Source organism: Pongo pygmaeus, chromosome 10, assembly GCF_028885625.2.
Source record: "Pongo pygmaeus isolate AG05252 chromosome 10, NHGRI_mPonPyg2-v2.0_pri, whole genome shotgun sequence".
In the NCBI taxonomy this organism is placed as follows: domain Eukaryota; kingdom Metazoa; phylum Chordata; class Mammalia; order Primates; family Hominidae; genus Pongo; species Pongo pygmaeus.
Window position 1 is genome coordinate 131,538,220 of NC_072383.2, and position 26,376 is coordinate 131,564,595.

General features: G+C 48.1%; 1 protein-coding gene across 2 annotated transcripts in view; it reads right to left on the minus strand.

The window, feature by feature from the left end:
• Window positions 1–26,376, minus strand: part of POLE (DNA polymerase epsilon, catalytic subunit) — a 63,945-nt gene that overhangs the window by 21,675 nt on the left and 15,894 nt on the right. The window contains exons 17-32 of one of the 2 annotated variants that reach the window (XM_054444862.2): window positions 22,948–23,076; window positions 22,772–22,874; window positions 22,487–22,633; window positions 21,630–21,775; window positions 19,415–19,563; window positions 18,472–18,564; window positions 18,197–18,341; window positions 15,728–15,885; window positions 15,171–15,366; window positions 13,490–13,704; window positions 11,997–12,099; window positions 11,478–11,558; window positions 11,265–11,387; window positions 3,931–4,143; window positions 3,560–3,769; window positions 3,183–3,326 (exon numbers count right to left, since the gene is read on the minus strand). In XM_054444862.2, the coding sequence (XP_054300837.1) occupies window positions 3,183–3,326; window positions 3,560–3,769; window positions 3,931–4,143; window positions 11,265–11,387; window positions 11,478–11,558; window positions 11,997–12,099; window positions 13,490–13,704; window positions 15,171–15,366; window positions 15,728–15,885; window positions 18,197–18,341; window positions 18,472–18,564; window positions 19,415–19,563; window positions 21,630–21,775; window positions 22,487–22,633; window positions 22,772–22,874; window positions 22,948–23,076 (2,355 nt within the window). The remainder of the gene's footprint in view (window positions 1–3,182; window positions 3,327–3,559; window positions 3,770–3,930; window positions 4,144–11,264; window positions 11,388–11,477; window positions 11,559–11,996; window positions 12,100–13,489; window positions 13,705–15,170; window positions 15,367–15,727; window positions 15,886–18,196; window positions 18,342–18,471; window positions 18,565–19,414; window positions 19,564–21,629; window positions 21,776–22,486; window positions 22,634–22,771; window positions 22,875–22,947; window positions 23,077–26,376) is intronic. The other variant, XM_063646852.1, reaches the window with a different exon arrangement.

A 26,376-nucleotide genomic window follows, 5' to 3' on the forward strand; every position in this document is an offset into this window, starting at 1 on the left:
AGAAGAGAACCAGTAGGGGTCAGATTTTTCCAGTAACATGAAATTAGACCGACACACACACACACACAAAATCAAAGAAATGAAAAATTATGTTCTGGTAAATATGAACTGGAACAATTAGTGTAATTGCATTTTTAAAAATGTATATATTTCCTGGCTGTTCACTGAAGGAATCTAGATGAAATGATACCCCTTGAGCTCTAAGCTTGGTTTCTCAACGTAGCCTCTCAACGAGGCTCAGGCTCTTTAGAGGAACAGCTAATTCCATGTCTGGAAGTTCAAGGTGAGCCTGGCCTCTCTTAGTGGCCAGAAAGCAAGGAAGTTTTCAAAGACCAACAGGGCATGTCAAAAGGACTCAGGTGCCAGCTTGAAGGGATCTGGCCAGCCCAATTTGGGATAATTTGAGTCTCAAAAAGACATTGACCACCAAAGAGTCTACTGTCTGGCTCCATTAATATGAAGTTCTAGAAAGTCACATGCACACAGTTCTAGAAATACAGAAATCAGGCCAGCAGAAGGTTGCATGGGGGGGACAAGAGCACCCTCCAGGGTGATGGAAATGTTCTGCACCTGGGTGGGGGTGGGGGTGACACAGGCATAGTCATGTGTCCAAAAACCCAATCAACTGCACATTTAGAAATCTGCACTTAACTATATGTAAATTACAGTAAGTCCTCACTTAACATCAATGGATTCTTGGAAACTGTGATGGTGAAGTGAAGTGATGTATAGCAGGTCCTCAAATAACATCATTTTGTTCAACGTTCTTTCTTCCTTTAAAAAAAAAAAAAAAAAAATTCTGGGGCCAGGCGCCGTGGTTCAACCTGTAATCCCAGCACTTTGGGAGGCCGAGGTGGGCAGATCACCTGAGATCAGGAGTTCGAGACCAGCCTAACCAACACGGAGAAACCCCATCTCTACTAAAAAATACAAAACTAGCCGGGCATGGTGGTGCGTGCCTGTAATCCCAGCTACTCGGGAGGCTGAAGCAGGAGAATTTCTTGAACCCAGGAGGTGGAGGTTGCGGTGAGCCGAGATGCGCCACTGCACGCCAGCCTGGGCAACAAGAGAGAAACTCCATCTCAAAACAAACAAACAAATAAAAATAAATAAATTCAAAAAAAACTCTGTAGAGAAGGGGTTTTGCCATGTTGCCCAGGCTGGTCTCAAATGCCTGAGCTCAAGCAATCCACCAGCCTCAGCCTCCCAAATTGCTGGGATTACAGACATGCACCACTGTGCCTGGCCAACACAGTTTCATTGTAGTTTCCGAGAAGAAAAAAAATCTGTTTCATTATACATCATTTTACTTAGTCATTTCACTTAAAATTGCAGTTTCTAAGGACCTATCAATAACATAAAGTGAGGGCCTACCGTGTACCTTAACATACCTAACACTTGTGTGTTGGGCAGGATTTGGCTACGGTTGATATTCAAACATTAAACACCGAGGTAGGAGGATTGCTTGAGCCCAAGAGTACAAGGCTGCAGTGAGGCAAGATCATGCCACTGCACTCCAGCCTGGGTGATGGAGTGAGAGACCTTCTCAAAAACAGAAACAACAAAGTTAAACAAAAATCCACTAATCCATAGTAATACTTTAAAAAGAGAGGAAAAGTGAAAGGAATAAACCCATTTGCCATGCCCTACCTTGAAAATTAAAAATAATTTAAAGGGAAAAAGTATTTATCTTGCTTAAAAAAAAAAAAAAACCCTCAGCATATTATACCTCTGGTATCTTGCTTTTTAAGGAATAAACTAGAGTTCATTTCTACCTGATCTGCACAAAGCTCTTCATTATAAAGGAAACAGTTAATACACACAGAGGAACAGAATCAGAAGACATCATCCTGGAGCCTCATGGACCCCATGAGACATGGATGCTGACACCATCCAGTCAAACGTTGAGGACAGAATATTCACACAGCGCCAGAACCTCCCTCCAGAGATGAGCTGATAGTCATAAAGGGAAACATCCCAAAAGTTAGGGCACTTCTACACAGCACCACAGCACCACGCATCTAAAGGAAGGTGTAGAAATCCCACAGTCCCACCTGTTCTCTGTGGTCTCGATGCCTCTGTGTCCGCTTTCCTTTTTTTATCCGCCCACCTCGGTCTCCCAAAGTGCTGGGATTACGGGTGTGAACCACCACACCTGGCTCTGCGTCTACTTTCTATATGCACATTCTACTGAATCACCTGGCTGGAATCAAGTTTCACCTTCTCCAGAAAACCTCCTTATGTAGGTACAAATATGCACACCTCATCTCCCCAACTACGTGTCACTTCTTACGTGATTCACAGCATCCAGTCAAGAAATGTGCTGAGCTGACACATTAACAATGGGGAGTTCGGGCAGAAATGTTATCTAAGAGCCTCAGCGCACTCATGGCCACATGAAAACCCTCGCAGTTTCTGTAGGTGGAAGAAGCCCAGCACAAAGACCCACCTACTGTAGGGTTCCATTTACATCAAATGCCCAAACAGGCAAACCCAGAGACAGGAAGTGGATCAGTGGCTACTAAGGGCTGGGGGAGGATGGTGACAGGTAAGGGATGCCAGGTTTCTTTCTGGAGTGATGAAAATATCCGAATGGGGGGGCGAGGGGAGGGGGAATATCAGGATAAACAGCTAATGCATGTGGGGCCTAATGCCCAGGTGACGGGGTGATGGGTGCAGCAAACCACCATGGCATGTGCTTACTTAGGTAACAAACCTGCACTTTCTGCACATGGATCCCAGAAATCAAAGTAAAATTAAAAAAAAAAAAGAAAATGTCAACATTGACTGGCAATAGTCATGCCCCTAAAAGCCATTAATTCTGCACTTGAAATGGGTGCGTTGGATGGTGTGTAACTTTACATCCCAATAAAGCTGTTAACAACCAAAGAGCCTATGGAGACAGAGTTCACAATCTCTAACCAACGCCACTTGGTTTGTCCCCACAACATGGACCTCGCAGGCAGACAAGCTCATCGTGACAAGGACACCAGCAGCTCCATTCCCGGCACTCGCTCTGCCCCAGGCTCTGTGCTCAGTGCTCACACACGTTGTTTTGAGGAATTCCTACAACATCCCCCTAAGGTACTGAGGAGATGGAGGCTCGAGGCCATGCTAGATCACAGGAAAGCCACCTCAGGCTGCCCAGATGACTGCAGAGGCAGCACCAGCTGCCTCCCTACCTTGCGATACGAAGTGCCCTCCTCTGCTTTAGCGACTCGCTGGTTCACGTAAAACACACGGGGGATGCTCAGCCTGATGCAGTGCAAGTCACTGCCAACGAGCGCCCACAGCCTGAACAGGCCGGCCTGGCTGGTCTGGCTGATCTGAAAGGCCACACGGACATACAGCACGTCACAGGACACACTGGAACCCACAGATGGGGCCACATCCCAGGTAGCTTCCAGCTCCCAGCACAGGGCCTTCGGCCTCCCTACGATAGGCAGGAAACTCCAGGCCCACTCTAACCCTCCCATCCCAGACCTCAGGGCCCAGCTGGACACCCCGTCCCTGGGCCATCAGCAGAGCCACTGCCCTCCCCTTGGATCAAGGTCTACACCTGCACAATCTGCCACGGAAGGTCCAGGATGCTGCGGGCAGTTCTTCGCAAGAAGCTCCCCAGCCCCGTGGCAGGACCATCCCGGATGGCCCCGGGCCTCAGCACACCCTCTGCCGACTCCAGACGCTGCCTCTTCCTGCGGGCGAGGCGCTGCCGGGCCTGCAGCTGCCACTTCTTCTTGTGGAACCGGAGCCAGACAAGCCACTCCTCCTGGGATGGATGGTGAGCACAGCCAATGTGCAAGTGGTGAGATGGGAATGCCCGCCACGACTTTCTCACAAGCAGCCTCCCTAGGGCTCAGGACGCATCTCGGGCTCCCCGGGCTGTGCAGACCCCTCAGAGACAGACAGTGCCACAGCCGTGTGCCTTACCTGGGTGGTTCCCAGGGCAGGAGGCTGCCCCAAGATTTCCTGCCAGGGCACAGTCGGCGTGAGGTCCTGGGACTCCTCCTGGCTCTCCCAAAGAACTCGCTTCCTCTTCACAGTGACAGGGGCTGCTGGGTGAGGCAGCTTCACGAGGCCGAAGTCCTCCATGTCGGGAGCACTTGGCCTCGGACTGTCTTCTGAGGCCTCAGCCGTCGTGACCTGGGAAGACCCAGTGAAGCCTTAAATCTCAGGATCTCGGGCTGGACAGGGTGGCCCATGCCTGGAATGCCAGCACTTTGGTAGGCCAAGACAGGAGAATTGCTTGGGGCCAGGAGTTTGAGACCAGCCTGGGTAACAGCAAGACCCTGTCTCTACAAAATATATTACAAATTAGCCAGGCGTGGTAGTGCACCTGTAGTCCCAGCTACTTGGTAGGCTGAGGCAGGAGGATCACTTGAACCCAGGAGTTGGAGGCTGCGGTGAGCTATGATCACACCACTGAACTCCAGCCTGGGCAAGAGTGAGACCTTGCCTCATAAAAACAAGCAAACAAAAATCTCAGGATCTCATCCCCACAAATTCTACTTCTCGAAATCTAACATAAGTATATCACCTGAAATGGGATGTTCATTTACACAAGTTTATTGAACTTTTAATAGTGAAGGCCGGGTGTGGTGGCTCACGCCTGTCATCCCAGCACTTTGAGAGGCTGAGGTGGGCGGATCACTTGAGCCCAGGAGTTTGAGACTAGCCTGGCCAACATGGTGAAACCCCGTCTCTACAAAAAATAGAAAAACTAGCTGGGTGTGGTTGTGTGGGCCTGTGGTCCCAGCTACTTGGGAGGCTAAGATAGAAGGATTACTTCAGCCTAGGAGGTGGGGGTTGCAGTGAGCCAAGGTTGCGCCACTGCATTCCAGCCTGGGCGAGAGGGTGAGACGCTCTTTCAAAAAAAAGTGAAAAGATCAAACCGAAAAATAAAGTGTCACTCAATACTACCAATAAGTAAATCTTTGCATTTTGCCATGTTTGCTCCAGAATGCTTTTTATAAGAAAGAAAATATTGCAAATAATGGGTACAGCCCCCCCACACCTTTAAATTTTTACCCCATGTCCACAGACACATGCCACAGCTGTAAGTTTTAACCTAAATAGTAACATGTGGGACACATCTGACTGCAACTTGTTTCCTTTTTTTTTTTGAGACAGAATCTCACTCTGTTGTCCAGGCTGGAGCGCAATGGCGCGATCTCATCTCACTGCAACCTCGCCTCCTGGGTTCAAGCAATTCTCCTGCCTCAGCCTCCTAAGAAGCTAGAATTACAGGCACCTGCCACCAAGCCCAGCTAATTTTTTGTTGTATTTTTAGTAAAGATGGGGTTTCACCACGTTGGCCAGGCTGGTCTCGAACTCCTGACCTCAAGTGATGCACCCACCTCAGCCTTCCAAAATGTTGGGATTACAGGCGTGAGCCACGTGCCTGGCCCTGCAACTTGTTTCTTTACTCAGCCATGTATTTTTGAGACTGACACTGGGTGAAACACGTACATATGGTTCGTTCATTGTAACTGATGTGAAATGTTTTATCATACAAACACATCAGCCTACCTACCCATGACTTTGCAAATGAAGCATGACAAGCGCCTACTTTTTCAAAACTACAAACTGCGACTCAGTGACCATCTCTGTATGTGTTGCCTGGTCCCGGAGAACAACCACCTCCACCTCTAGCACCAGGGATTTCCTACTTCCCACAATCTTGATACTTGATGCCGCGCCGCCACACTTACTTGCCTTCAGTGTGACCTGCTATCTAAATACATCATGCTGCATTTACCTCATCAATAGTAAGGCTGAACATCTTCTTGGCCCTGTGCAGGCAGCTCCCAAAATGGCCCAACGACCCCCACCTCCTGGTGTTCACACCCTGTGTGACTCCTTCCCTGAGTTGGGGTGGGACCCGGTGACTTGCCCGTAATGAACAGATTCCAGCAAAAGTCATGGAATGCCACTCCTGAGAGCAGCTATAAAATACTGTGGCTTCTGCCTGGCTGGCACTCTCAAAAGTCCAGTGCCATGCTGTGAGCTGCCCTGTGAAGAGCCCCATGGAGCAGGGGGACTAAGGATAACGTCCAAAGGCCAAGGAGGAACTGAGTCCTGCCATCCCCATGGGAGGGAGCTCGGAAGTGGCTCCTTCTCCAGTGGAGCCCTCGGATACACGAGTGCATTTAAGTTGCTAAGTTTTGGGGTTACTTGCTATGCAGCAATAGATAGCTAACACACGTTTATGAGCCATTTCTAACTTTTGTACATTCTAAACATCTTCAAAATGTGACTCAGGCCTGTTTCATGGTGACTTCTGTGCTACATATAAGTTTGTGTGTGTTGACTTCCTATCAGGAAAGTTTTCAAACATATACGAAAGCACAGTAACGAGCTCCCATGTTATTACCAGTGTCAACAATTATCAACATTCTGCCTTTCTTGTCAGACTACACAAGATGTAACTTTTAATTAATTGATCATTCTTTCCCTTTGTGATGTTTTTCACATGTGCCTTAAAAAAGCCCTTCCCACCCCAGCATCATAGTCTCCTGAGTTGTTTACCAAAGATTTTAGTTTCCTCTTTTTTTTTTTTTTTTTTTTTAAAGACACAGGGGTCTCGCTGTGTCACCTAGGCTAGAGTGCAGTGGTCATCTTGGCTCACCGCAGCCTCAACCTCCCAGGCTCAAGTGATCCTCCCACCTCAGCCTCCCAAGTAGCTGGGACTACAGGCATGCACAACCAAGCCTAATTTTGTTGTGCTGGATTTTTTTTGTAGAGACGAGACCTCCCTATGTTGCCCAGGCTGGTCTGGAACTTCTGGGCTCAACTGATCCTCCTTCCTTGGACTCCCAAAGCACTGCAATTACAGGCATGAGCCATCACACTCAGCCTTAGTTTTATACTCAGTGTGATACAACTTACTTCTCCAAATATGAAAAACCATTTTCACCAGCATCACTCACTGCAGTCCACTCTCTCCTTAACGATCTGTGACCTACCAACTTCCGACTTACAGGAGAGTCCGTTTCTAGGCTCCCAATTGGCTCTACTGCTCTCCTCTCATCTTGTCAAGATGCCATGATAGTGTGTCTCGTTACACAGTAAGATCAACGTGCCCTCCTTATTCTTCAAAATTCTTTGGTTATTCTTACCCTTACTCTTTATATGAATTTTAGGATTCATCTGTCAAGTTCTATCCAAAAAGCTTTTGGCAGATTTTTTTTTATTGGAATTACACTGAATTTTATGAATTAATATGGGGCAAACTGCCATATTTTAATACTGAGTCCTTTCATCTGTAAAGATGGTACCTCTTTTTGTTACTTAGGTAAATTTTTATATGTTCAATAAAGTTGTGTATAGCCCAGGCACGGTGACTCACACCTGTAATCCCAGTGCTTTGGGGGGCCCAGGCAGGAGGATCACTTGAGCCCAAGAGTTTAAGATCAGCCTGGGCAACAGTGAGACCCAGCCTCTACAAAAAATAAATAGCCAGGTGTGGTGGTGCACACTTGCAGTCTCAGCTACTCAGGAGGCTGAGGTGGGAGGATAACTTGAGATTAAGAGTTCTAGGCTGTAGGGAGCCATGATCTTGCCACTGCACTCCAGCCTGGGTGACAAATGGAGACCATGTCTCAAAAAGAAAAAAGTTGTGTAATTTTTTCTGTAAAAGTCTTACACACATTGTTACCATGAATTTATTCCTTAGTACATTATTTATTGCTATTGTAAATGGTATCTTTCAAAAAATATTGTTTCTAGTATAAATGAAAGCAATAGACTTTTATATCTTACCTTGGTATCTAATTGTTGCTGAAATACATATTAGTTAACACAAAATCTAGGTTTCCTTACATTTTCTGTTAACAAATTACATTGTCTGTAAATAATAAGTTGATGTCTCCCTTTTCAATCCTTAATTCCTTTTCTGGTTTAATTATGCTGGCTAGGATCTCCAAACTGTTTTGAACAGAAGCAGTGGTTAACAGGCATCCATTTCTTACTCCTTACTTCAATGCTTCTAGTGTTTTGTGGTTAATTAAGTATGAGGTCTGCTGTTAGGTTTCAAGAACACTTTATCAGGTTAAGAAACGTCTCATCTATTCTGATTTTGATTGTTGAAAGCTTTATCATGAAAAGATGTTGAAGTTTTACCGCATGTTGTTTCTGCATCTATTGGAGATGATCTTATGAGTCTTCTCCTTTAATGATGAATTAGTGGATTTCTCCCAAGAAAAACTAACCTGGCAAATTCTAAAATTAAACGGTGCTTGCTATTCCCAGCATAAGTCCTAGTTGGTCATATTGTTATTGTTCATGTATGTTAATATTTTTTCATCTATTGTTCATGGCCCGTAACTTTCCTTTCCTGTTTTCAATTATGTTACCAAAGTAACAAGGATTGCCAAGGTTATCAAATGAGCTAAGGGTTTTTTTTTCCTTTTTCTCTTAAAAATCATTTGGGTTTGGTGTTTCTTTTACTCTTTTTTTTTGTGTGTGTGTGTGTGTCTTTTTTTTTTTCTTTTTGTGGAGAACGGGGTCTCGCTATATTGCCCAGGCAGGTCTCGAAGTCCTGGGCTCAAGCTATCCTCCCGCCTCTGCCTCCCTGAGAGCTGGGATTACAGATGTGAGCCACCGCGCCTAGCCTGTTTCTTTTTAAGTGTCAATTTCTGTAATCATTAAAGTTCTATTCAGGTTTTTATTACTTCTTAGGTCAGTGCATAACTTGAGGATACTGTCCGTTCCATCTATGTTTTCCAACTGTTCAGCAGAAAATTGGAATCCTTCCATTTTTTTAGGCTTTACTATATCTATAATGATGTCTGTTTTCATTAAAAAAAAAATAAAAAACTCTACCCTGAAAAAGATGTGACCAGCCAGGACAACACGACAAAACCTTGTCTCTACAAAAAATTAAAAAATTAGCTGGATGTGGTGGTGTGCGCCTATAGTCCCAGCTATGCAGGAGGCTGAGGCAGGTGGATCAATTGAGCCTGGGAGGTCAAGGCTGCAGTGAGCCATGATTGCGCCACTGCACTCCAGCCTGGGTGACACAATGAAACCCTGTCTCAAAAGAAAAGAAAAAGATGTGACTATTTCCTAAGTCTTTTCAATGAACAACATTTTGGTTGTATTGTTTGTTTCACTCATTCTGGCTCAATTTTGTAACCTCTTTCTTTTCTTTCTTGAGTTGGGGTCTCCCTGTGTTGCACAGGCTGGGGTGAAGTGCCTATTCACAGGCGCCATCATAGCCCACTACAGCCTCAAATTCCTGGGCTCAAGCAATCCTCCTGCCTCTCAGCCTTCCGAGTAGCTAGGACTACAGGTGTGCACCACCATGCCTGGTTACCTTTATAACTCTTTATAACTTCTGTCTACTTCCTCTGATGGATCTGTTGTTCTCTAACTTCTTCAGTTGGAAACTTAATTTTCTATTTGTTTTTCTTTACTAATACATGCATTTAGATATATAAATGCATATACAAGTCCTGTTTAACCGCATACTACAAATTCTGATAGCATTTGTATTTATATTCAGTTCCAAGTATTGTCTAAGTTCTATGACTTTTTTGATCCACAAGTTATAAATGTGTTGTTTTTTTTTTCTTAAATTTCCAAACATGGTCTGTATTTAAGTTATCTAGAATTGGTTGCAGCTTACTCTGTGGTATATATATGGTCATTATTTTATGTATTCTTGAAAAGGATAGGTATTCTCTAATTTTAGTGCAAGACTACATTTGTTCACTAAATGTATTATATAGCTAGTGACTAAACCTAGTTAGTGGATTGTGGCATTCCAAACATATTTTTGCTGATTTTTGATCTGCTCCAACTATCAACTGAGGGAGGGATGTTAACATCTCCCAAACTGATTGGAGGTAAATTCTTCTTATAATTAGGTAAATGTTTACATTATTTAATGTGAGGCTACATTGTTACAATTAGTATATATTTCCAGAGAATTGTGACTTTCAGTATTATGTAACAACAGTCCTTATGTTTCCTAATACTTTTGGCTTAAAGAGTATTTTGTCTGGTATTAATACAGCCACATCAGCTTTCTTTTGGTTAACATTTACCTGGTATACATATTTTTTAGTCCTTTTGCTTTTTCTGCGTCCTATCTTTTCAATATAACTCTTGAAATTGTTGTATTGGCCCATAAGCCACTGGGCACAGTGCTATAATTCCAGCACTTTGAGAGGCCGAGGCAGGTGCATTCACCTGAGGTCAGGAGTTCGAGATCAGCCGGGCCAACATGGTGAAACCCCGTCTCTATTAAAATAAAAAAAAAATTAAAAAAATAAAAATTAGCTAGGCATGGTGGTGCGTACCTATAATCCCAGCTACACTAGAGGCTGAGGCAGGAGAACTGCTTAAACCCTGGAGGCAGAAGCTGCAGTGAGCCAAGAGAGCCACTGCACTCCTGCCTGGGCAACAGAGCAAGACTCCGTCTTGGGGACGGGGGGAAAGAATCTATATATAACTCTTACAAATAAGACAGTTAAATTTCAAAATCCAATCCATCTCAGAACATTTTTCTTTTTTTTTTTTTTTTTTTGAGACGGAGTCTCGCTCTGTCGCCCAGGCTGGAGTGCAGTGGCGCAATTTCGGCTCACTGCAAGCTCTGCCGCCTGGGTTCACGCCATTCTCCTGCCTCAGCCTCTCGAGTAGCTGGGACTACAGGCGCCCGCCACCACGCCTGGCTAATTTTTTGTATTTTTAGTAGAGATGGGGTTTCACTGTGTTAGCCAGGATGGTCTCGATCTCCTGACCTCGTGATCTGCCCACCTAGGCCTCCCAAAGTGCTGGGATTACAGGCGTGAGCCACCGCACCTGGCCAAAGAACCTTTTTCTTATCACGTGAGTTTGTATACTGCTCTGATTTATAGCTTACTTTTAATTTTCAGCATTTAAGAATTTTCCTTTTGCTCTTCTGACTTTCACTGTACCTTTTATTACACTGTGTCCTGTGTTTCTAAGTGCTTCCACCGAGAAGATATTCATTTCACATTCAGAAAACTGGGGCTTCAAGAGACAGTGATTTGCCCAAGGCACTGAGTCTAAGTAGTGCACCCTAATATTTTCACATAAGGAGACAGTTCCTCGCCCTCACCTGAGCCTCACAATGGTGTCCTATTAACAAAAGAGTGACACTCAGAGTTAGAGAGTAAAGTGCCAACGGGCACGTTTTCAGAAAAAGTCCACTTTCGATGCTTGAACAGAAGCTTCACTACAGCACACGCAGCAGTGCAAGGATCCCGCCCAGCCCAGCCTCGGGGCCCCACCGTCACCTGTCTCCTGCCTTCCAGGGTGAAGAGCTCACTGATCTTCTTCTGCTTGTAGACATCATTCTTCTCCAGCAGTTTTTTGTGCAGCCAGTCGGGGTGTTTGACACGTGGCACTGGGTTCTTTACCTGTGTGAGGCCAACACCCATCAGAGAGAGACCTTTGTCTAACTGCACGGTTTTTAGCCCCACAGCCCGTGCCGCTGACCCCACCCTCACCTGCTGCAGGGCTGCAGGGATGGTGATGATCTTCTGGATGGCGCTTCCCAGCCGCTCAATGTAGTAGTCCCAATCCAGAATCTGCATGTGCAGGAAACGGGCACAGAGAACAGCAGGTGGCAGCAGCCATGAGTGGGGCTCACTTCGTGCTGAGCACAGGGCTAACCACTGTGTCTTATTTAAACCTCTCAGAAACTCTATGATGAAAGGTGCCCACTGCACAGCAGAGGACACCAAGGTAGGGAGCTTCAGTGACTCCTCCAGATCACAGAGCTAGTAGGTGGCTGAGCCAACACTCCTGGCCTTAGTCCATCCAATAGAACAGCTAAAGGGCCCCAGGCACTTCATGTTTTCAGTTTTGCCCTAAAGGGTTATTAGTTGCTCACCTATTACTTATCAGAAAGGAGGAAGTCAAGAGTGAAGACGTCAGACAAAAAACATAAACCAACTCAGACATATTCTGCTCTGTCTGGCTTTCCTTGTAAACTTTTAAGAGTAGAGAACGCAACTGGCACTCACTGCTCGAATATCAAAGTCTTGAAGGGAAGAGCTCTTGAGCCATTTCCGGAGAAAGTGCTTCCTCACCGTGGGCTCTGCTTGGAAAATGGCAAGTGGGATGGCCCTGGGTGAGGAAGACAGGCACACAGCTCAGTAGCAGTGAAAATCACCCAAAATCTGATCATAACTATTATAACATGGAAATAAGGACTTGTAACAGCTGTTCACAAACATCAATGTATACATCTGCATGCATATGTATGCACAAACATGCCTACAGGTTCCTCGGGGAGTAACACGTGCGTGTGTATGTGTAAACACGTGCACGTGTGTGCGTAAACATGTCTACATGTTCCTCACAGCGTAACCATGTGCATGCATATACATAAACGCATGCGTGTGCGTAGACATGTCTACGTTTCTGAGTAATCACGCGCATGCATACAGCAAACACATGCACGTTCATAACCATGTCTACATGTTCCTCACGGCATAACCATGTGCATGCACATACATAAACGCATGCGTGCATAAACGTGTCTACGTTTCTGAGTAACCACGTGCATGCATATACATAAACGCATGCGTGCATAAACGTGTCTACGTTTCTGAGTAACCATGCGCATGCATATACATAAATGCATGCGTGCATAAACGTGTCTACGTTTCTGAGTAACCACGCGCATGCATATAGGCAAAGACATGCATGTGTGTGTAAACATGTCTGCATTTCTGAGTAACCACGTGCATGCGTATAGGCAAACAGGTGCACGTTCATAACCATGTCTACGTGTTCCTCACTGAGTAACACACAGAAGACTCAGGCTGCTTTCTAGAAAGAATGAGCCTGTTTTCACGTCACTAGCAAAGCAACTGGCAACCGTCAGTGCTTCTCTTTCACTGGAGGAAACATCTGTGGTGAATACTGCAAACATAAGGAGACCTAAAGAAGACACGCACACTATGCATCCACTCGGCTCCATCAAGCTTCAACACTTGGCCACTTTGACTTCCTGTGTGAGACGATTAGAGTGAAGCCCTGTGTGAACCCAACCTATCCCCTCCTCACACAGAAGTAAAGACAACCCTTATTCTGGTGTTTATCAACCCCACGCAGGCATTTGTACTGGTCCTATTTGTATATAACCACCAAAAAAAAAAAAAAAGAAAAGAAAAAAAAGAGCAGTTTCCATGTTTTTAAGTTTTACATACATGGAGGCATAAGGGTCTTCCTTCAACCTGATTTTTGCTTTTTTCTCCAACATGGTTTCAAACTGTCAGTGCTGTAACCTGTAGCTACAATTCAACCCTTTGAACTCCGGTATAGTGTATCTCATTCCCTACAAAATGGCAATTATCCATTTCTGGTTGATGGACACTTATGCCATCCCCAAACTTGGTGTTAAACACAGCCCAAATCTGTAAGGAACCCCTTACCTCTCCATGACAGGGCAGCCCTCACCTCTCTGTGACGCGGGGAGCCCTCACCTCTCCGTGACGGGGGGAGCCCTCACCTCTCCGTGACAGGGGAGCCCTCGGGCTTGCGGGAGATGATGTAGCGGCAACTCAGCCCTGCATCCTTGACCATCTGGTCTCCCAGGAACTCGGCCAGGCGCTTTGCTGTGCTGATGGATGTAGACTTCTGCTCTCCATAATCTTCCAGCTTCCGAGACATGGAACGGTTCTCAGAGATGAGCTCGAATAGCTCAGAGTCAGGCATGTTGGCTGCCTAGAGAAAGACAATGGGTAAAACACTGCAGAAATCAAGAGGCAGAATCTGGGCTCACCCTGGACTGTGCTCCTCTAGGCCATGCCCTTCTCTAGCCTGAGACACAGAAGGCTGCAATTTCAAGAGCTCTCTCATATGCCTGTGTGGCAATACTTTAAAACACACACACACACACACACACACACACAAAACTTTAGCTTTTACATTTTTTTGAGACAGAGTCTCGTTCTGTCACCCAGGCTGGAGTGCAGTGGTGCAATCTCAGCTCACTAAAACCTCCCCTCCTGGGTTCAAGAGATTCTCGTGCCTCAGCCTCCCAAGTAGCTGAGATTACAGGCACGTGGCATCACATCCAGCTAATTTTTGTATTTTTAGTAGAGAAAGGGTTTTGCCATGTTGGCCAGGCTGGTTTCCAACTCCTGACCTCAAGTGGTCTGCCTGCCTAGGTCTCTCAAGTGCTGGGATTACAGGCGTGAGCCACCACGCCTGGCTTGGCTTTTATTTTATTAAACTGTGCACAAAATATCAAGAAGAATTTACTGAAGAGCACCAAGGCTGCAGAAAAGGATGTTGCTCGGCCTAAGACAGGAAGTTTTTCTCCTTGAAAGGAGGAGAAAGAAGGGGCAGGAAGAGCCAGAAGAGAGGAAAGTCCAGCTGGCTGGAGAGTGGCCTGAGCAGTGGAGGCCTGAGCAGTTCCAGTGTGGTGTACACATCCAGCTGGAGCTGCTGCTTTGCACACATGTTCCTGACCACAGGCCCCCCACATCCTGTAAGGGGTGGTGGGCTCATGAATATTCTGTGTGATACCCCCAGCGTTCCCTTGCTCGTGTGTGTCACTCTATACAAGACAATATGCCAAGAAACAGAAGCCCACACAGCAAAGCAAGCCAGGAAACCACTGCAGAGTGTTCTAGTATTCCTTCTACCCAAGACGCCTGCGCCTGGGAAACATATGCACCGAGATATCTCGTTCAACGCAACACCATTTTTAACAATGGAAATGTGAAACCTATCTGGTAGTAAATAATTGTAGACTAGCTACATAAATTAAGGTATGTAAACTGGTAAAATGTTATGTAGCCTGAAAAATATTAAAAATACAAAGTAACATAGAAATAAGCAAATATCCCAGGCTGGAGTGCAGTGGTGCAGTCACGGCTCACTGTGGCCTCCACTTCCTGGTCTCAAGTGATCCTCCCAAGTAGCTGGGACCACAGGCACGCATCACCATGCCAGGCTTATCACGCTATTTAGAAAAACATTTCCTTCATAGTTGTGTCCCTGGATGCAGAAGTTGAGGGGAACTCCAAGGGGGTAATTGTGCTCAGGAGGTCTTGGGATTTCATCAGGATTGGCCCTGAGTTCTTCGGTCACCTTGGTCTCCAGGAGCCCAGGAAGCACGGGGTCCCCTTCTTGCAGGGTCCTTCATCCCTCAGAGCAGGTGAGGGTGGAGGGTAGGCCCTTACCTTGCTGTACAGCACATCCAGCCAGTAGTCAGCCACCTTGGCTACAGAGCCATACACCTCTTCCAGCGTGCTGCCCTTGAGGAAGGCCTCAAACACTGAGGATTGGAAGATCTTAATCAGCTGCAGTTCCCCGCGGCGTTTGACCTCAAAGCCCTTGAGCTCAGCCAGAGAACCGTCTTCATTAAACACAGCATACCTTAAAAAAAAAAAAAGGCAAGCACAGCAGTGGCAAGGAGCGCTGGGGAGCCACCAGCTGTGCCTCATCCTCTCTGCCCGCCTCTTCCCTTTCCAACCCTCCACCTGTCATCCACCAGGCAGCAAACGTCTCTCTCCCTCAGGCCACTGCTTTTCTAAAAGGAAAATGACTGAAAGGCCTGCAGTCACAGAGCCAGAATACAGCAGGCGGGCAGACAGAGCTGGTGCAAACGGAATCAGTAAAATCACAAGAACCCAGGTCTGTTTCTGTCCTGGCTCCTGATTCAACCTCCTTTGTGGGCTAAATTTAATCTATCTCAATCCATGTCCTTTCTAAAGCACAAAAGCTATGAGAGTCCCACCTCTTCTTCAATTTCTTGCCTTCTTCCTTGGAGGCTGGAAGAATCATGGCAAGGTAGGGCCCATCAACCTCAAAAAAGATGCTGTTCTCTGAGCGGGTGATGTAGGTGAGTGAGGATGGCTCAGCCAGCTCCTGGTACTGGTCGTTGGTGAAGCCTTCCTGAGAAACAAGAGTGAAGAGGGGGCAGCTTCACTCGTGATGGCCCAAACCTGGAAACCACCTGGTGTCCCTCCAGGAGTGGATGGATTGGCAAACTGAGGCTTTTCCACATAACTAACACGACGTGGCAGCAGGAAGGAAGGAAGTTCTGATGCACGCAACCAAGTGGTGAAACTCAGGTGTATCTGTAGGTCCAAGAAGCCAGACCCGAAAGGCTACAGGCTGTATGCTTTCATTTACATGACATTTTCGACAAAGCAGAATTATAGTAAAAAACACATGTGGGCTGTCAGGGTTTCGGGGTAGGGAGAGGACTTGCTGACAAAGGGGTTGCAGCTGTTTTGTGTTGCTTTGTGGTGCTGGACACACACACTATGCACTTGTCCAAACCCACAGGGCTGTACGCTACAGAGTGAACGTCACTGTGTGCAAATTACAAGCCATCCAGCCATGGTGCTGGGATCCCAAGAGGGGTGCAGACCGGGCCAAATGAGCCCAACAGCACTGTGGACATACAGCAGAACATGCCAACAGGGTGGGGAGGAAGGAGCTGCCCCGTGAACTCTGCTGACTGGACAGGGTAAGGCTGAAAACAAAAGTAACTATCTACAAATGCTGTACAGTGGCTGGTGAAATTATTTCTCATGGGACACAAGTCTGTTAGCAATTCTAAAACTACTTTACGTGTACTCTAGGATTGAACAAATACATATATTGAGAAATTCGAAACAGGTTTATCACTGAAGGAGAAAGAAGTCACTAATAAGAAAGGGGCAGATTCATGTGTTTAAATGCATCCATGCAGACAGACAGACACAGAAATAAACAGCTCTGTGTGCCTGCGTTACTAGAGACATACTTCCTGGCTGCCTCCACTGTGAGAGACTGGAAGCTATGACACTCCCAGGAACAGTGAGCACAGCCAGCACCCCATCTCAGGTTTTTACATTATTCTTCTCGGAGAACTGGCTGACTCCAGGTTAGAGCAGGGAAAATACAAGATGAGGCTGGTGGACCTTCCAGTACCAGGAAGTAGGAAAGTGCTCCAGAAACAAAGACCAGAAGAGGGCGTGTCCCAAGAACACGCCACAAACCAGGAGGCCTCAGTGGCCCAAGGGGAACACGTGGAGCAGGAAGCCACTCCGGTCCGATGAACAATAACCCTGGGATGTCCGCTCTGATCCGCAAATCCACACTGATGTCAATAAGCAGACAAATAAACGAGAACAAACGGGAGAGAAGGATAACAACGCTTCCCTACAGGATCCCAATTGATACCGTAGAAGGAATGGGGGAAAAAGACAATCGCCAGAGAAAAACCACCACAGGGAACCCCAGGCGTAACTGCTGCAGGTGCGGCCCACCAGCAAACACAGCCCATCAGCAACGCTAACACAGTGGGCCAAAGCTTATGGAGCAGCTGGGGATACACTGTCTCAAAGCACCTGCTCCACGGTATTTATTTGCTGCTGTGATGCCTCTGATACAGTCCAGAACTCTGACAGCCCTCCCCCAGGGACGCTTATTCCTCCCACTGGGTGTGCGTTTACCACTGAAGAGCTGCACAGGACGGGGCACAGGAGCGCCACAGTAAGGCCTGCAGAAGCCCCTCAGGCAGGAGACTAAGCCGTCCCCACAACACACCCACACCCCCACACCCCCACAAACCAACACGATGCGCCTGAGAACGTGGGGAGGGGGTCGCACCTGTGGAGTTCCTCCAAAAACCCAAATCACCTCAGTCTAGTCACGAGAAACAACAGACAATCCCTGATCAAGGGACAGCCAACCATCGCCTGGCCGGCACCACCAGAGGGTGAGGTCGTGACATAAGGACGGACCAGGACAGGACAACTCGGTGCCACGTGGGTCCTTGCTGGGATCCTGGGAGAGAGGAGGGGCTGTGGTGGGAAATGGGAAATCCAGGTGAGGCCTGCAGTGCAGTTACTGGGCACAGACATAGGTTTCTTAGTTTTGACAAGCGCACCACAGTTTATGCGAGGTCAGCGTTAGGGGAAGCAGGTTGAAGGGGATACAGAAATTCTCTGTACTATTTTTGTAATTTCCTGTAAGTGTAAAATTATTTCAAAATAAAAAGTTAAAAGCAAAAAATTCTGGGAGCTATGCTGAAAGAGAAAGGAGTGGAATCACTTGATACCTTCTGACCACGGTCTTCAGGCTATAGAAAAGCAATGCGAGCAGTGCCGGGTGCCAGGAAGGCATGCACACTGTGAGGTGCTGCAGAGCCAGTGACATCAGGGCACTGATGACAGGCCAGCCAGCGCTTCAGGACCAGAGGCCCCAGACTCACCTTGACCATGATGTTCAACATGGCGCCTGGGTAGGAGATGGTCACTTTGGGCTTCTTTGCGTTGGTCGTCTTGAAGACAAAATTTTCTGGGAAGCTGTTAGGCAGGACGCACCATATTCCATCTGTGTCCAGCTCTAAGGGCCTCCTTCAGAGAAAGAGAGGAGCAAGGTTTCCTTCTCGCCCAGTGTGTGGCCTCCAGCCTTCCCTCCCTCCCTCCTGCCTACGCTTGCCCCCAGGACCTGCTCCCAGCCCCACGGCTCCCCTTCTGCACTCACCCAATCTGCTCAATCAGCTCCCGTGCCTGGGTGATGATGTTGGCCCCTGTGAAGCAGACGATGCCAGCCATCTCCATGGAGTACCAGCGAGCCCTGAGAGGACACCACAAACTGGTGGGTGGGGCTGGCATGGCTCCTCCAGGGGGTATCAGAGGCAGTGAGGAGTAGGCAGGAGGAAAGGAGAGACGCGACAGGGACAAGGGAAGCAGCCAAATATGCATGTACCAGGACAGAACTAAGGTGGAATCTGGCTCTGCCCGAGGACACTTCTCTGTCCCCACCTTGGTGCCCAGCATGGCTCAGGAAGGATCTGGAAGGGTGCAGTATGTGCCACTGCGTCCATCCGTTCAGGACTCCAGCCTCAGCAGGACTCTTAATACCACCCAGACCCATTCACGCCTTCTCTACTCTCTTCACACCTCCTCCCAAGCCCCATTCTCACCTCCAGCTTCTCAGAGAAAGCCCAGGCCTACCTGCCAGGCCCGACCCTCCTCCAGCCTGGGTCCCAGCCCCGCTGTCAGCTGTCCCACCCTCCCCTCCCAGCACCAGCCCCATGCCCCTTGTCAGTTGCTTCTCTGCCCCTCCCTGACACGCAGACGTGCTGTGAAGCAACTGCCCGACACTCTGCAAGTCCCTGAGTGAGGATCCACGCTGGGAGACATAAACACGCTGGAAAACGGCAAGTCGTGTCTCCAGATCATGATGCAGAGACACATACATCCCACAGCACGCATCACTCATGGACACCCAGACCCTCAAAGTCAGCGTGGCCCCCACTCTCCTCAACCTCCCAGCCCCACCCCAGCCCAAAGCCTCCTCCCTCCAACATTCCTTGAATCAGATGAACGGCCCTCCATGCACAGCAGCCTACACCTGAAGCTGCCCTAAGCGTGGACTCATCCATTCCTCCCATAAGCCTCTCCTGGTCCCGAGCCTCACCTACCCCTTGCGCATGACGTAGCCGTAGAAGGAGTTCAGGATGCACTTGTGGGCCAGCTGCAGCGAGTCATACAGCACCTCCATGTTCTTGCAGCGCTTCACCTCAGCCGCATCGCCCACCTCCATGGCCGCCGAGAGCTTCTTTTTCCACACCTGAGAAGCACATGAACATGGAGCACCTCACAGATTCTTCCATCTCACATTCTACAAAGTCAATGGCCCAGGTTTTTAGTATTTTGAAAATTTTCAAATCTATAGAAAACCTAAAAAACCAGTACAATGAAGAGTGTACATTCTTCTCCTAGACTGGCCAATTGTCAGTATTTTGTCACACTTCCTTTATTCTGTCTCTCTGTGTTGACAGAATCATTTGAACATTGTAGATTTCACAGTCTGACATCTCTAAACACTTCAGCACACTTTCTAGGGAACAAGAGCTACTCAGGAGGTCCCTGGTAAAAATCAATCAATAAAGAAATGCAGCTAAGACCACAGATGTCTCATCAAATTCCCCACCCAACATGAGAAAAGGTTTTTAAAGGCTGGGTATTTAAAGAACAAAAGCAAATTCCTTAAAATAATTACTGAGTGCCTAGTATGTGCCAGGAACTCCACTGTATTCTGAAGCACGAGACAGTCACTACACTTTTGGTGCTTATTTGATGAGGGAGACAGATGAACAAGTAATTTAGTAATTGCTTAATTAAAATAAACTGAGATAGTAAGGCAGCTCCTTAAAAGGTAAACGTAGAATTATCATATGACCCAACAACTCTACTGCTGGGTACATATCTAAAATCAGCAAAAGCAGAGACCTGAAGATGCACTTGCAGCCCATGTTGAAACCAGGATTGCTCACAACAGCCAAGAGGTGGAAGCAACCCAAGTGAACATCGGCGTATGAAGGATAAACAAAATGTGACAAATCCACACAATGAAACATTATTCAGCCATTTACAAAATACAGTACAGATACACGCTGTATGTTGATAAACCTTGAAAACATCATGCTAAGACTGGGTGCGGTGGCTCACGCCTGTAATCCCAGCCCTGCGGGAGGCTGGGGTGGATAGATGACCGGAGTTCAGGACTTTGAGACCAGCCTGGGCAACATGGTGAAACCCCGTCTCTACCAAACATACAACAATCAGGCGTGGTGGTACGCCTGTGGTCCCAGGAACTGGGGAGGCTGAGGCGGGAGGATCACTTGAGCCTGGGAGGTGGAGGCTGCAGTGAGCCAAGGTCACACCACTGTACTCCAACATTGGTGACAGAATGAGACCCCATCTCCAAAAAAGAAAGCATCATGGTAAGTGAAAAAGCCAGTCACAAAGATACAAATACTGCACGGTTCACTTACATGACATCTCTAGAGTTGTGGAATTCAGAGACAGAAGGTGGAATGGGGCTCGCTAGGGGCCAGGGGAGGAGGTGGGGAGCTACTGTTTAATGGAAACAAGAGTTTCCATTTGAGAAGGCGAAGAATTCTGGAGGTAGATGGTGGTGATAGTTGCACAACAGTGTGAATATGCTTCATGCCCCTGAACTGAGTATGAGCACTTAAAAACACTAAATGTCATATTATGTCCCCCTTACCATTATAAAAAAGAACGTGTGACGATGAGCTCAGCAGGGCAGTGCAGGATGCCAGGGGGCTGCACAGCAGGGGCTGTGCTGAGTCTACAGTGAAGGTCTCTCAGAAAAAAAATGGCTCAATCTGATCAGATATAAAATAATGATCCATTGATATCAAAACAGAGGTGTTGCTATGCATTTTCCATGTTCCTACCGGATGAAATACATCAGTTAAACACGAGGGGCCGGATGGTGAATACCACAGATGAGAAGGCCTTAGAGTTTCTCAGAACTCCTCACCTCCCATGACAGTGGGAAAGAGATAAACAATAGGCGAAGGCAGTTGGGTTCCTAAAACTTGATGTACTCAAATGGCCAGCCAGCTGTAGCTTGCTGACCCCTGCTCTAAATAACCACTTTAGAAATCATCCTTTAGGGTCCTTCTGAGGCCTCAGACCAGGGTGAATGATGGTCTACGTCCTTTGTGGCCATCAACTTTTCCAAGTCAAAAACAATTGCACGTTATCATCCGAGTGCACGTGCCTGCTCGGAGGATCCCAGGCAAGGAGCCAAGAGTGCCCACTTCATGAGCCGACCAAAACTGCCCTCACAGAGGCCAAAGCTTGCAGCCCCTCAGAGCTCACCTTGTGGAGCCCTTTGAACTCGTAACGCCTGTCCCGGAAGGCACGCACAGTGTCCACGTAGAAGGAGTTTTCCCGCTGGCAGATGGTGGTGAGACGCTCTTCCACCTTGGTGATGTGGATCTTCTTGTAGGCTTTCCGGCAGTAATCTAAGCACGACGGAGAGGGGCACAGCAGGTGGGTGAGATCTCCCAGAGCAGAGGGAGCCAGGGCACAGGGGTGCTAAGGAACACAGCTTCTACATCACCACAAAGGAGCAACAGCTCAGATACACTGCTAGTTTCTCATACTGAAAAAGGTGGGAGGGCACAGTGGCTCACACCTGTAATCCCAGCACTTTGGGAGGCCAAGGCAGGCGGTTCACTTGAGCCCAGGAGTTTGAGACCAGCCTGAGCAACATGGCGAGACCCCATCTCTACAAAAAATACAAAAAATTAGCTAGGTATGGTGGCGCACACCTGTAGTCCCAGCTACTTAGGAGGCTGAAATGGGAGGATTGCCGGCGCCTGGGAGGTTGAGGCTGCAGTGAGCCAAGATCACACCACTGCACTCCAGCCTGAGTGACAGAGTGAGACCTCATTTCAAAAAAAAAAAGGAAGAAAAAAATAGGACAGCCCAGGGGTAGGAACAGGCCAAATACCCCAAGACCACAGAGCAGCAGTGTCTAACACCTGCAGAAGGGGAAGCAAATAAAGGACCCTGCAGTGAGAGCACAGCTTACAGTGACCCAGAGCAGCTTCCGGTCTGCTGTGACAACACCTCTGCAGCCCCAGCTGGGATGAACCAACGCAGCCCAGCAAGAACAGAAGGTGGGAGCAGGAGCCACATCTTTACAGCCATGACCATGCCCAGGCACTCACCCGCCAGCCTTCTCTTCTCATATTTCGCCTGTTCCTCACGGGACAGTTCATGAAAGGCCCGAGCTGGCCCCTCTGGGAACAAGGGGGGGAACTTCTCTGACTCCAGCTGGTGCTGGATCCGATGGTATTCGCTGCGACTGGCTGGCACTGGGAAGGAGGCAATGGGGGCGAGTTCAAAAGGAAGCACAGACACACCGGCTTCCCACCGAGTGTGTATGGGGAAAGGCAGCCGACACTCACCCACCCGTTTCCCACTGAGTGCCCACCCAGGCGGCCGACACTCACTGAACTCGCCCCTCCACTGCCAGGCCATCTTCCGCTGGCAGTTTGCTCCAGGCTTATTGAAGTCACAGGCAGCACAGGTGGCTTCGTCCACCATGGCAGAGGGCTGCAAGGGATGAGAAAGCACTTAGGGCTGGGCAAAGAGAGCTTCGACTCTGACGCGGGAAGTAAAGTCTCACCTGCAGGCGGTTGGTCAGGATGATGTTGGGGTACATGGCCCCCACGTCCAGGTGGTAGATGAGTGGACACTCGATGCGGCTGGGAATGTCCTTCAGGGAGGCAAGCTTGCTCTTAATCTCATCACACACCTGCAGAGAAAGTGAAACTCAGTCGAGGCTGGTGACCAAGCTTGCCTCGTGTGCAGTTCACCAACCCCTTTTAGACATTCAGGAGAGGAAAAAGCTGAAAAATATATAAATAGAGCAAAAACTAGCCAGAAGAAAAAAGTTAAGAAGGGTTGCCATCATTTCTATGAAATACATTAAATTTGGCGGAGTCATTAGAAAATTACTTGAACACCAAACTCTCCTTAGTATTAAAAAAAATCCTTAGGCCAGGTGCAGTGGTTCACACTTGTAATCCTAGCACTTTCGGAGACTGAGGCCAGAGGATCACTTGAGCCCAGGAGTTCGAGACCAGCCTGAGCAACACAGTGGGACCCCCATCTCTATAAAAAATAAAAAATTAGCCGTGTGTGGCGGTGGCACCTGTAGTCCCAGCTACTTGGAAGGCTGGGGTGGAAGAATCGCTTGAGCCCCTGAGGTCAAGGCTGTAGTGAGCCCAGATTGCACCATCGCACTCCAGCCTGGGCAACAGAGCCAGATCCTGTCTCAGAAAAAAAAAAAAGAAAAAGAAAAATCCTTAAAACCCTCCAAAGTAGTAAAAATAGAAAACACACCAAAAATTATAAGAAAAAAGTGATTACAAGGAATAATATCTATCCCATAGAACAGGAAATACCACAACAGTAACACCTATTGTTTCTACTTGAATTATAGGTAAACGAATCAGCCGGGGAAGAGCCTCCACTGCACCCTTCTCTGCCCAGTAACGGCATGTTCTGAAAGGCTGTCCAGTCCAAGAAGGGGAGGATGGGCTTGGACAAGTGAATGGCCAAGTTTCCATGGTGGGGACACCACCTGGACATGCCCCACGTGGCTGTGAGCCCCTGCTGACATCCCTGCAGCCACCCTCCACGCAACAGGTGACCCTTCAGGGACACAAAGGCGACCCTGGGCTTCCCTTTCAAGGGCACTTGCGAGGACTTAGGAATCGCTAACAGGACAATGTCATCTACAGAGCTCCTTTCCGCACTCACCAGGGAGGCCAGCATCCTCACATCTACGGAGCTCCCTTCCTCACTCACCAGGGAGCCTGGCGTCCTCACATCTACAGAGCTCCCTTCCGCACTTACCAGGGAGCCCGGCATCCTCACATCTACGGAGCTCCCTTCTGCACTTACCAGGGAGCCTGGCGTCCTTACATCTACCACACCTCCAGCCTCACTCTACCTGCCCATCTCACTGTTTCTTAAAGACTTTAAATATCTGCTTCTAGGTCGGGCACGGTGGCTCATGCCTGTAATCCCAGCACTTTGGGAGGCCGAGGCCGGCAGATCACCTGAGGTCGGGAGTTTGAGACCAGCCTGCCCAACGTGGAGAAACCCCGTCTCTACTAAAAATACAAAAAAAAAATTACCCGGGCGTGGTGGCAAGCGCCTGTTATCCCAGCTACTCAGGAGGCTGAGGCAGGAGAATCTCTTGAACCCAGGAGGTGGAGGTTGTGGTGAGCCGAGATCAAGCCATTGCACCCCAGCCTGGGCAACAAGAGTGAAACTCTGTCTCAGATTCTGAGACGTCTCGCCATCACGCCTGGGTAATTTTTTTTTGTATTTTTAGTAGAGACGGGGTTTCTCCATGTTGGCCAGGCTGGTCTCAAACTCCTGACCTCAGGTGATCCGCCCGCCTCAGCCTCCCAAAATGCTGGGATTCCAGGCTGCCCAGGCTGGAGTGCAGTGGCATGATCTCGGCTCACTGCAAGCTCCGCCTCCCGGGTTCTCGCTATTCTCCTGCCTCAGCCTCCCGAGTAGCTGGGACTACAGGTGCCCGCCACCACGCCCGGCTAATTTTTTTGTATTTTTTTAGTAGAGACGGGGTTTCACCATGTTAGCCAGGATGGTCTCGATCTCCTGACCTCGTGATCTGCCTTGGCCTCCCAAAGTGCTGGGATTACAGGCGTGAGCCACCGTGCCCGGCCATGGCCGACATTCTTTAACTCCTATTTGTTATTCAGACGAGGCTCTCTTCCTGATCGGTTCATGAGAGTTCCCTGAAGTATAACAATAGATGTGGCTGACAATAGCCAAACAGTGCTTCAGTTTGCCAAGAGTGAACACATATTCTTGTTTAAATTTTGACTAGTGAATCTATTACAAGATGTTTCTTGAGGGCAGGCACGGTGGCTCACACCTGTAATCCCAGCACTTTGGGAGGCTGAGGTGGGCAGATCACTTACGGTCAGGAGTTCAAAACCAGCCTGGCCAACATGGTGAAACCTCATCTCTACTAAAAATACAAAAATTGGCCAGGCATGGTGGTGGGCGCCTGTAATCCCAGCTACTCAGGAGGCTGAGACAGGAGAATCGCTTGAACCCAGGAGGCAAAGGTTGCTGTGAGCCGAGATCGTGCCATTGCACTCCAGTGGGTGACAGAGCAAGACTCTGTCTCAAAAAAAAAAAAAAAAAAAGCTTCTTGGCATCAATGTGGAAACTGTTAAAAACTCTAAACCAGCAACCTCACTGAACATGATGTAGTGCTGCACAGTGCCTGACATAAAGACCTGAGGTGGGCCGGGCGCGGTGCCTCACACCTGTAATCCCAGCACTTTGGGAGGCCAAGGCAGGCGGATCACAAGGTCAGTTCAAGATCAGACTGGACAACATAGTGAAACCCTGTCTCTACTAAAAATACAAAAACTAGCCAGGTGTGGTAGCGGGTGCCTGTAATCCCAGCTACTGGGGAGCCTGAGGCAGGAGAATTGCTTGAACCCAGGAGGCAGAGGTTGCAGTGAGCCAAGATCATGCCATTGCACTCCAGCCCAGGCCAACAACAGCGAGACTCCATCTTAAAAAGGAAAAGAAAAAAAGACCTGAGATGTGCCAAGTCCTGAGGAACGGGGATCAGAGAAGAACTGGTGTCTTCCTCTTCAGTCACATAACACACTTTGTAAGTGTGCTTTCTAACCATCATGTGAACAGATTTTACAGTCACTAATCCTGTCATTTGTAGGAATTTACTGTCCTTTTTAAGTCTCAACAACAAAAAGTAAATAAAATTTAAAACCTCCAATGGCTCCCCAATGTCTATAAAATAAAGTCCTAATGCCTTAAAACGGGACACAGGATACATCCCACCAGGACCCACCTTCCATGTCACTGCATTTCAGGAGCAGCTCACACCCCACCTCTCATGAAGCCCTCCGACCTTGTGACAGCATCACACGTCACAATCATGACTGCCCTGTCCCACCAGAGACCCTGTGTCATCCATTCACAGCACCACACGCAGCAGGTGCACAATAAACGTGCTGCTGAAAGACGTGGTCTGTGA